This window comes from Andrena cerasifolii, chromosome 6 (assembly GCF_050908995.1).
Source record: "Andrena cerasifolii isolate SP2316 chromosome 6, iyAndCera1_principal, whole genome shotgun sequence".
NCBI lineage: Eukaryota > Metazoa > Arthropoda > Insecta > Hymenoptera > Andrenidae > Andrena > Andrena cerasifolii.
Window position 1 is genome coordinate 1485408 of NC_135123.1, and position 10594 is coordinate 1496001.

Sequence of the window (10594 nt, forward strand, 5' to 3'; positions counted from 1 at the left end):
TCACTTTGTATTGCAATCGCCGGTGCATTATTGACCTTCGATTGCAATTGCTTATTCGACAGCTCTTCATATGCGCTGAATGCACACGCCGGTGTTATGGTGATGTTGTTATCCATCGTTTTATGTACTTCCTTGTGTACTCGCACTTGCTTTTACGTACGGAGCTTCTCTAATCGGCTGTTGTCGATTGTATCTACTATCTATTATTTCTGGCAACATGCAGTCCTCGTAGAACTTTCTCAGTTTTTTCTCCATCTCTGTTGCCCGGAAACTATCATCTCTTGGTACTGTTATAACGTTCATTCCTTTCGGTGTCCATAAACAGAATAAAGCCTGCTGCCTATTCGTTACGTGCAATTGTCCTTGCACTTGATAATAGTAGTGATGATTTTGATTCATGTCATTACCCTTGAAAATACGCCGTATATTACCAAGTTGCTTTATTGCTTCAGCAGGTGTTAAATCCATGGCCGATTCAGGACACTTTACTTCGACGATTTTATCATGGTCCACGAGGCCGTCAGGAGTTGCACCTAAGTGAAGCACAGTGTCATCGATGAAGAGGCCACATGGTAGAATATGGATTCCTAATTCTTCTTCCATTTGTCTCAAGGCGTTTGCCTCGTTTTCCCTTCCGTATTGGAGAGCAGACACATTTGGAAGTTGCGGGTACATTATACTTTTCACAGTATTTGCCCGTGGTGTAGTGTTTCGTCATCGACATACCTTGCCGAAATTGGATGCAGTTAGTATTTTTTTTCTATAACTAATTCACTTTTCACTATTTGCCTGATTGCAAGTTTCCTCTTCGATCTCGCATCGCATTCTTTGCCAGTCATTTTTCTGCGTTAGGGCCGTAATCTTGGTCGCACGATTGTTTTTTATTTCGGAAGGAGGATGCTTTCGCTTCTTTTTTATATTCACTTGCTTTTTCTGCTGCACGCTTCCGACGTCCTTCCAGTTTTCTTACCATGGTTGACGGCTCTTTATCCATTGCCGTACTCAATCTGCTAAACGCCTCTTTTGTATTATATTGGACGACTGCAGCGGAGACTCTGCCCTGATACGAGCCCCCTCGTCCAAAGTTTATCGTTTTGCCTCCGATGAATTTGGCAATGATATTATTAAAACTTTCAACAGCATTGTTATTTAAACCGTGCAGCAAACTGTCAGCTTTAGGGAAAAGTGGCTGCATCGCTTCTTCGATACTCTAATAAATACCAGCTTCTCTCAACCTTGGTACGTAGTCCTCTCTGTTTGGATTAGAGTATTTCTTACAGAAGTATGCTAACTTCTGACACTTCTTGTGTTCACCGAAAACGTGACTCGGTACATTCCTCAAGTCTTCCTTCAAATTTCTTACTCGTTCCTCGAGTGTTATTTCTTTGTGCAACCGGTATTCTGCAGCTTTCTTTATACCAGTACGCAAGCGGAGAGCATTATTCTTTACGACAGCTCTTAGGTCTTTATCGCGGCCTTTTGTTGCGATTTCGTTAATTTTTTTACTGCAATTGCGTAGCAGGTGATTGGTGCATTCTATTTTTCGTACCTGCACCAGGTAGTTTTTATATGGATCACTGTTCAATATCTTTTTGTACACACTGCTATCGCCATCGGCAACTAATATAGTGTATATTAGGCCGTGCATATCTATGCTGCAATTGAAGCCTTCGACAATAGCAACACTTTCCATGCCAGTTGAACTCTGATTACGGCCCCAGTTCTTGAAGCAACGATGCTCGCGCGGTTCTTCCTTCTTCGTACCTGCTATTTGGCAAGTCATGCAGAATTTATTCTTCATGCTGATGTACAGCATTTTCTTCGTGTGGTATCCCACGATGACTCCTACGCCAGAGAGAGAATTGTAATCTCTTCCGCGGTAGCACCTTTACATCCAGCTGCCATCCGCGACAACTGGGATAAACGGTAGATTGGATTCTGCATGTACGTCGCCTCTTGATATAGCTAATTCTTTCTCCTCTTTTCGTGCATCTTCTATTTCGCGTTGTGCGGCCACTTCGAGGGCATCGATTAGGTCATTCTGACATTTCTCGTAGATCCTTTTCGTCATACAGGACACGTTCACGGCAGTCAGTATGTCCTCCAGTTGATTATATCCGCCGCCCGTCATCATTGTTGCGGAAACAGCGGCGCGGTTGATATCCATAGTGGTATCACTCTTCCGAAGGCAGGATATGTGTTCTGTGTATTTGCACATTTTGCACTCTACATAATATACATTTTCTAGTCCGTTCCGTTGACATCTAATTAGTTCAAAATGTTCAATGCCACAGTCAATAGTGAAATGTTTTCCAAGATTTTTTATTTGTTCGAAAACATACGGAAAATCAACGAAGTCTACTCCTTTTGAAATTGGATTTTCGGGCTGTCCTGTTCTGCATTTTCTACCACCCAGTAATCGGCATCGCTTCCAACATCTTGAGTCGTTTCTTCGTTGATGTCTCTTACGGAATGTATCTCATCATTGTCTGTGTCCAAATCTATTTCTTGTACAATTTCTTCTTCGTTCGACTCGAAATACACTTGTTCCACAATTTCCTCTTCCTCCGCGTTGAAATGTATTTCTTCTAAAATATCTTCGGCGTCCGTATCGAAATGTACTTGTTCCACAATTCCTTCGATAATTGGGAAGTCTTGAAAATTTCCTACGTCTTCTTCGTGTATAAAATCATACGCAGCAGATGTGCTTGCAAGTGTTTCGTCGTTCGAGGTTCCTGCATGCGTACCTGCTTCCGCCATGGTGCCCTGACCTACCGTGAGGCACGCTGCTGTTTTCAATCGTTGCCTGCATGTAAAGGGTCAATAATCAGTAACACGTGGTACATACATAGAAATAAGAAAAACATACATTAGAAAAGAAAAACAGGCATAGTTAAAGAAGATATAGTACAGTAAAGTCTCGATGTAAGCGAAAGCCTCGGAACGAAGTAAGATACCCGTGTGCGTGTGAGATAATACTAACGCAATCAAAATTTAAAATTAAAACGCGAGTGTGTACCTGACAATTTATATACTCGTTATGTGCAGTCTAATAAAGTTATATATTTGTTCGCAAAAAGATACAACAAACTTTTTTATTGTTGGTTCCATTTTCATGAAACTTTTACCAACATGTTTGTTAGAATGTCCTGATTAAAGAATGATACCAAACACGACCTAAATCGGACAACTTTTACTTATCGTGGATACGAATAATTTTTATTTATATAATTGTCGAGACCATATCGTGTTTGGTGCCATTTTTATCGAAAAATCGTCACAAATATGTTAATAAAAAATTTATAAAAAAAGAACCAAAAATAAAATAATTTTTATCGCGAACCTCGTTTTGCATCGGTGTTGTCTCTCACCGATTTTCGATTTCGGCTCGGGTATGGCACGATTGGCGCTAGAGGTGATAGAAATTAACACTATTAACAGATACATAGTCATAATTCTAAACGCTAATCGAGACTTTACCGTAGTTCCTATATTTTTAGAAGGTTGTCTACAGCCTCGAACGTAGGAGAAGAGAGCGAGTGGAAGAAAAAACTGCCGATTGCCCCCACCTTTTTCATTCGCTGTCCTTTTCTGCGGCCGAAACATATTACCAGTAAATATGTATTATTCAAATTATACCGTGTTTGGTGTCATTTATCATTAGGGAAGTATCACAAATGTTACGATGCTATATTCATGAAAATATTGTTATTGCATTACTGTGAATATCATTCTAATTTATCTTCGCGATACGAAGAAGGACGTGATACAAATGTTCTTCTTAGACAACGTGATCCTCTCGCTACGCAACCGAAGGACATGCACTTTTGGCTCGTTTTCTTTTCACACGCACACATCTGCGTAACCGTATCCGCTGCTCGCAAGCGAAGGCAACCACAAGCTGACATGTCTGCGCTTCGATACGCGGCTGTGTGTGTATGCAGGCACGCGTGCACTTGACCGCGTGTGAAAAGAATACTTTTCGTATTTCATTCCTGGGTCATTTCACGCGAAGTCGGACACTTTTCGGAGTAACATTTCGGATTTTGGTGCAACTTGATATGTTGTAGTCTTGAGGGATCTATAAACATATCTAGAAGGATTTTTTAAAATGTCAAAAATTGTGGATCTTACAGATCCTTGAAATATAGTGTTTACTTTTTTCCAAAAAATTGTAACTGTTGAACTAACAAACTGATAAAAATGACCTTTTAGATGCTTACAATGAAGACATAAGAGTACCTAATAAAAATTATTTCACCCAAAAAAAAAAACAAAAAAAATTTTTGACCATTTATTTTGCAATTGTTGTAAATAAATGCAATTTTGTAATTGAAGGCCCCTTTTTAAAAATTTGAAAAAAATGAGGATATAGTCTTATTTGTCCCCTTTACGGATCCGTTTTCAGAACTACAGACACTTTAAAATGGCGAAATGAAAATTACTTGAATGTAACGCTGCCTCAAATCACACCGGCTCGACTGGCTGGACCGTGCAGTGCTCACAGCGGCCAAGTGGCTATATCTGATATTGTTATATTGGGTTCTCGCGAATGGTAAGTATTTGACAAAAACTGAAAGAGGAAAACTTTTAATATTTTTTATACCCAACATAATATCTGTGTATCATCTTTTGGAGTTCGCGATATTTTCCGTGACCTGAAGGTGACCTTCAGTTTTTTAAATGGAATGCTACATATTTCATTACCCAATATGAAAGTGTATAACTGTCAAGACAAATTCAACTGTATGGTGTACTATGACTTTCTGGTCACGCAAGGTTAGGAATGAAAGAAATAGATAGTTGTATATTGTAGCACGCACGGCTCATTGTCAGTCTGCCGAGGCGGTGCTGGGCGGCGCAGTGTCACATTCAATTAATTTTCATGTGACTAATTTTAAAGTGTTCGCGTTTCTGAAAACGTGACCATAAAGAGCACAAGTAGGGTTTTATCCTCAATTTTTTTCAAAATTTTAAATAGTGCCCTGCTAGTATAAAATTGCATTTGTTTAAAACAATTGCAGAATAAATGGTCTAAATTTTTTTTTTTTTAAGAGACATAATTTTTATAGCGTACTCTTACTTCCCCAGGGTAAGCACTCAATAGCTTATTCTTACCTGTCTCTTTGTTCGACAGTTATAATTTAAAGAAAGAAGTCAATTTCCACAATCTTGAAAATTTTCAAATTCGCGTGGAATGTGTCTCATTGAAAGTCTTGAATACTGTAGAGAGAGAGAGAGAGAGAGAGAGAGAGAGAGAGAGAGAGAAAGAGAGTTGGTAATAATATAATTGAAATGGTACAACATTGTATACGATACACAGGACCATATTTCTACTAAATTATAACCTGAAGGAATAAAAATATTTCCAAATAAACATTTTGTCTTTTTGCACATTCGGACAATACGACGCAGAAAGGATAGACAGGCTTTCCAAATCATTATCATATTTTTAACGTTGTACCTCCTAAAATTCAACGAGGGGCTGCAGGGAGGTATTTCGTTTTATGGGACGTTGTAAAATAACGAAGAAACGAAGGGTCCGAGAAACACGTGTCATTTGCCTTTCGCGAAGTAAACCCTACTTGACCGCGCCGGTATTGGAGATCCGTCTGGTTCTCGTCAACGAGCACGCTTTCCCGCGCATCACCCTGTCTCTTTAGATAGCTTTTCTAAAGCGTGGGACTGGCCTCGACTTTCGTTACCCTCGCACAAGGTGAGTCGATGGGGGCGCGAAGCGTTGTTTTCGGTTTTTCGGCAAGGGCTGCCTGCCTGTAGCCCAGATGGGCAAAATTTTTGCCTGTACGGCCATTGAGGTCGGTTGGATTTTAGCTTGAGTCAAGAAAAATATAATTACTTTTCTTACGTCCGGACAGATGTTTGTGGTACTCACGAATGTATGAAAAATTTCACGATTGATATTGCCAGGAAACGGGACCGAACGTTTTACGGGGCTGGAGACGTTATTCTTCATTGATCATTCAATGTGATCAAGATCTCGGTTACGTTTGTTTATTTTAGATAAAGTCAACCCCACACATCGATGGGGATACCAATTACATATTACCGGGACGAAATCCCCAAGTAGATACATAGCGAGAAATCGAAATACTATCCTGTGACACCTCGATAAAAGAATATACCGTTCTATTACAAAAAAACTAACTTGACCTTGACATCGCTTCCAGTACCTCATTCATAAAAAAAACAATTGTACCATTATGTCCGATGGAACAGATACCAAACAGTAATATATATATATATATAAAACAATTTTCACTTATTGGAGTAGTTGGTAAATAATAAAAGGCGTCTCTCGGTTCGAAATTGAATTTGTACGATATAGGTACAGTACTTCCTCGGAACCGGCGTTGAGCTCGTATCGTGAACAGAGCCCTAATTCCGAGTGTTCGTTTCTCACTTCTTTCTGGCGGAAGGGAGGAGCGAGATGAAACACTGCGTGCGTGATGGCCGTAAGCGCTTACCGTGAGCACGAAAATCGCTTCGCAAAATCTTGACGCGAGGACAGAGTGTCAGGCGTCCGAAAGACGGAGCGAGACAAAACATCAACGCGTCGTCTGTCTCGTACCGTCCTCGCTCGCTTTCAGTGCCTCTCGCTCGCTCTCGTTCCATCTCGCTCTCGCCTTCGCCGGACAAGAGTGAGACAGAAGTGGTGGGGATAGCGAAAAGTCCGTATCGTGTACACCAAACCGAGCCCGGAACGAGGAAATACTGTATAGGTATTCAGCGAACAGTATTGTCCGATTCTCGCGGTAACTTTGTCGCTGTCGATGGGTCGTAAAAGAGACACAGCGTTATTGAGCGGAGGGGGAACGCCTACAGGAGTGGTGGTAACGTGTGCGTGATGACGAAAGCTGACGCACACATTACTAATCAGAAATATATGTAGATCAGAGTTGGGCAAAATGTAATCTAATTACAAATTACAAATTACGATTAAAATGTAATTGTGTAATTCAATTACAGATTACTTCCTATAATCGTTAATTTAGTTGACCACAATTACAGTACATCGTAATTGTAATTGTGGTCAACTAAATTAACATCGTTATTGTAATTGTAATTGTGCAGGACAATTACATAGTAATTGTAATTGTAATTGTGCAGGACAATTACATAGTAATTGTAATTGTAATAGTGCAGGACAATTACATAGCAATTGTAATTGTAATAGTGCAGGACAATTACATGGTAATTGTAATTGTAATTGTGCAGGACAATTACATCGTAATTGTAATTGTGCAGGACAATTACATCGTAATTGTAAGTGTGCAGGACAATTACTATTACTATTACTGCTACTATGAACATTTATTACTATTGAAACGATATTTACGGAATAAATTTTAATAAATGGTAATTGAATACGTACCGAAAAAGTCAAAGGATTCAAGACCGGGAATCACACCTTGCATTTTTCATTACCGTTCATAATTTAGTAATGCAATCTTTCCATAATTATTCAACGCACAAAAACCGAGAGTGAAACTATTGTCTGGTTATATCTGATATTTTGAAGATTTACATCTGGTTTTATCAACGCCTATGTACGCTCTTGTTTGCTTACATTTTATCTATCCGGTTCAATGCCAGTGAAGAGTGTTTTTGTATCCTTGTTTGTGTTTTTATGTTCTGTGTGAAGTTTTTGTACTTGAATTATTAATTTTGGAAAGATTTCATTACTGAATTACGAACGGTAATGAAAAACGCAAGGTGTGATTCCCGGTCTTGAATCCTTTGACTTTTTCGGTATGGATATTCTCCGCCAACAAGGCTTCGATGGATGCGCCGAAATTTCTGATGAACCGGATTTATTCCGAAGAATACGAGGATCATTCAATCGAAGACTTGAGACGTGCATAGGGCAAGAAGGCGGTCATTTCCAACATTTGCTGTAACCAGAAGGTTAGATTTTAATACATTGTTACGTTCGTCGCCCCGATCGCAGCTATGCAAGTGACCCCCATTACTTTTTTCTTGGCTACTCCGCGCGAGCGATCAGCCGGCGGACCGACAGCTGATTATTGTGAGAGCGAGAAAACGATCGATCGAGAAGAGCCATCCACGAACAACAATTAATATTTCTATGTTTTTCTTTTACTGAAATTATTATTTTTGCACCAGTTTCATAAAGTTATGACTGACCTACAATTCGGTATCTATAACAAAACCTTTAAAAATGCTATTGTTTTCGCAGCAACCACTATTTGTTAATTGTAATTGTAATCGTAATTGCCTTGCACGATTACAATTGTGATTGTAATTGCCCTACAGTTACATCTGACAATTACAATTGTAATTGTAATTGTAATTGCTTTGCACAATTATAATCGTAATTGTCACTGCCCTGCAATTACATTTGGCAATTACAATCGTAATTGTTCAGAGCAATTACATTGTAATTGTTCAGAGCAATTACATTGTAATTGAAATTACATGTAATTGCAATTACTTTTTAATCGGAATTACTCTGTAATCGTAATGAAAGTAATTGATTACGTAATCAATTACATTTGTAATTGATTATGCCCAACTCTGGTCGCCGACACTTCTTCCGCGCAAGCGGCCTGATTGTTGCCAACATAATTGATTATTACTCGGAAGTCGCAAAAAAGTGCAACTTCTCCTTTCGCACATACATTCTTTATACTATAGACTATCAAATAATATAAGTTTCAAAGATGCCTGACGATTCCGAAAAATGTAACATGCGATTAAAAACGACCATCCCATAATTTCTTATATTTCAGTTGTTTATAACTTTGCATATATTTCAATAACATAGAATGAATGCACAATTTCATCTTATAGATAAATGAAAGCATTTTCAATTTTGTGAAGTGTGAATTTATACAAATTATTGACCTTCTAGTTTCCGCGCGCTCAATAGCTTTTGCTATCATAAAAACGCTGTGTTAATTTTAACTCGGCCCAAAAAAATCGCACAAGAAATTTGTTACTCCCTTCTTACACAGGAAAGTAGCCGCCTTCGACTGGTGTAAATGGAATTTATGTAAAAAAATCCATTCTCCCCGTGGAACATCGCAAAGTTGAAGAAAATTTTTTAAAATTGACCACGTGCTCTTTATATTGCTATAACTTTTCCGAAAAGCAATGCATCTAAAATTTAAAAAAGCGGCTGAAAGTAGAGATTCCACGCTTTCAAACCATATTTTCAAAATATCGATAGAACTATTTTTACCGGAGTTATGACCATGTAAACTTGCCCCTATTTTTCGGGCTCCTAGAGGTGATCCTTTAATTAATGTGAGAGGGTATAACGAAATATAAAATTTCTACATTCCGTCTCATCGGCCCGAAAGTTGCAGGAACGTATTGCTGACAGTTTTCACATAAAAATGAGTCCAAACACGGTATAAATCGGATTATTAATTAATTAAGTAAACAATGATGAACGTACGAATGGGAAAAGAATGAATGGGGCAAGCGGGGTAAAGTAATGTCATCCGTTGCGGTGCGCATAGCATAGACTATGTGTACGTAAAGCGTCAAAGATAGCTGCGTTGATATACATATTTGAAGAATATGAATAATACTATATTATATACAATAAAATACCGCGCTACTACTACTGCAACAACGACATCTCAAACTGTGACTTCATACAAATCTGAACCATGACATATAACTTACCTTTCTCGACGCTTTGTATTTTTGGACAAACGCTTTGCAGATAACGTAGGCTGCTTCACTTTTGCATCACCCTTCCAATAGCGTCTATTTCTTGCATCTGCGGCTTCCTTCTTTAATTCCATGGCTATGGAATGATCACACATACTTATCAACACTACGATAACGAACCACGCAGGAATGGAACAATTCACCAATTATGAATATTCCATATGTATCAATATTTGCGCAGTAAATAAAACCCCGATTGCTTTCTGCGTCTTCACCGTACTGCAAGCGGCAGAAAACTGATCAGTTAGCATTGTCGCTGCATTAGTTACAGATGCTGAGAAGCAGAACAAAAGATAGTGTGAAAATGACGGGTATATGCGTTCTATTCCTCTCTTTCCCATTAGGATTGGTGTATGCTGATGCATTTACATAGAGTATGTACTTCCGGGAATACTTTTGGGTTGCAGAAATGTACCCAAGAAAGAATTTTGGATTATCCGGTGCATATACTTTTGACGTATCACCTTTGCGCGTTTGAACTTTTACGCGGGCCGAGATGTGTCGCTCGGTCCTTGGTGCAAGTGAAATACAAAATATTGAGTGAGTGAGAAGGACAGTTTGGGTCCAGACAAGCGGTTTCAGGAAAGAATCGCAAGTTGTGTAGTAGGATCACCTACAGGAGTGGTGGTAATGTGTGCGTGAATCGCGCCAGCAATTGTTTTCTGGCAACGCTGGCCCTCGAGGCCAACAAAGCCTCGATCGTCAGAAGCACGTGTAACTGTCGAGCAGTGAAGATCGTAAGTACCTTCACGCTTCCTACGCCTGCCCTTTTCACTATACGTACCTGTTATTATGAAAGTGGTCTAAATTCAAAGTTTTCATTTACATTTTACTTATTTTTTACGTATTATATCAACATGATACATAATAA

At 39.0% G+C, this 10594-nt stretch overlaps 2 protein-coding genes across 2 annotated transcripts; both read right to left on the bottom strand.

Annotated features, from left to right (window-relative positions):
• Positions 1 to 120: 120 nt before the first annotated feature.
• On the bottom strand, positions 121 to 675 carry LOC143370039 (uncharacterized). The gene has a single exon (XM_076814636.1). The coding sequence runs from the start codon at positions 673 to 675 to the stop codon at positions 121 to 123; it is 555 nt and encodes a 184-aa protein (XP_076670751.1).
• A 1553-nt stretch (positions 676 to 2228) lies between these two features.
• Positions 2229 to 9919, bottom strand: LOC143369790 (uncharacterized). Its single transcript, XM_076814168.1, has 2 exons — positions 9676 to 9919; positions 2229 to 2806 (listed from the first exon to the last, which is right to left on the bottom strand). The coding sequence occupies exons 1-2, from the start codon at positions 9816 to 9818 to the stop codon at positions 2359 to 2361; spliced, it is 591 nt and encodes a 196-aa protein (XP_076670283.1). The 5' UTR covers positions 9819 to 9919; the 3' UTR covers positions 2229 to 2358.
• Between the last annotated feature and the right edge of the window lie 675 nt (positions 9920 to 10594).

Excerpts from the sequence above, each read along its gene's own strand:
- LOC143370039 (XM_076814636.1), bottom strand. The coding sequence starts at position 675 with ATGTACCCGCAACTTCCAAATGTGTCTGCTCTCCAATACGGAAGGGAA.
- LOC143369790 (XM_076814168.1), bottom strand. The coding sequence starts at position 9,818 with ATGTGTGATCATTCCATAGCCATGGAATTAAAGAAGGAAGCCGCAGAT. Across the intron at positions 2,807-9,675 it reads AATACAAAGCGTCGAGAAAG|GCAACGATTGAAAACAGCAG; the intron begins GTAAGTTATATG and ends CTTTACATGCAG.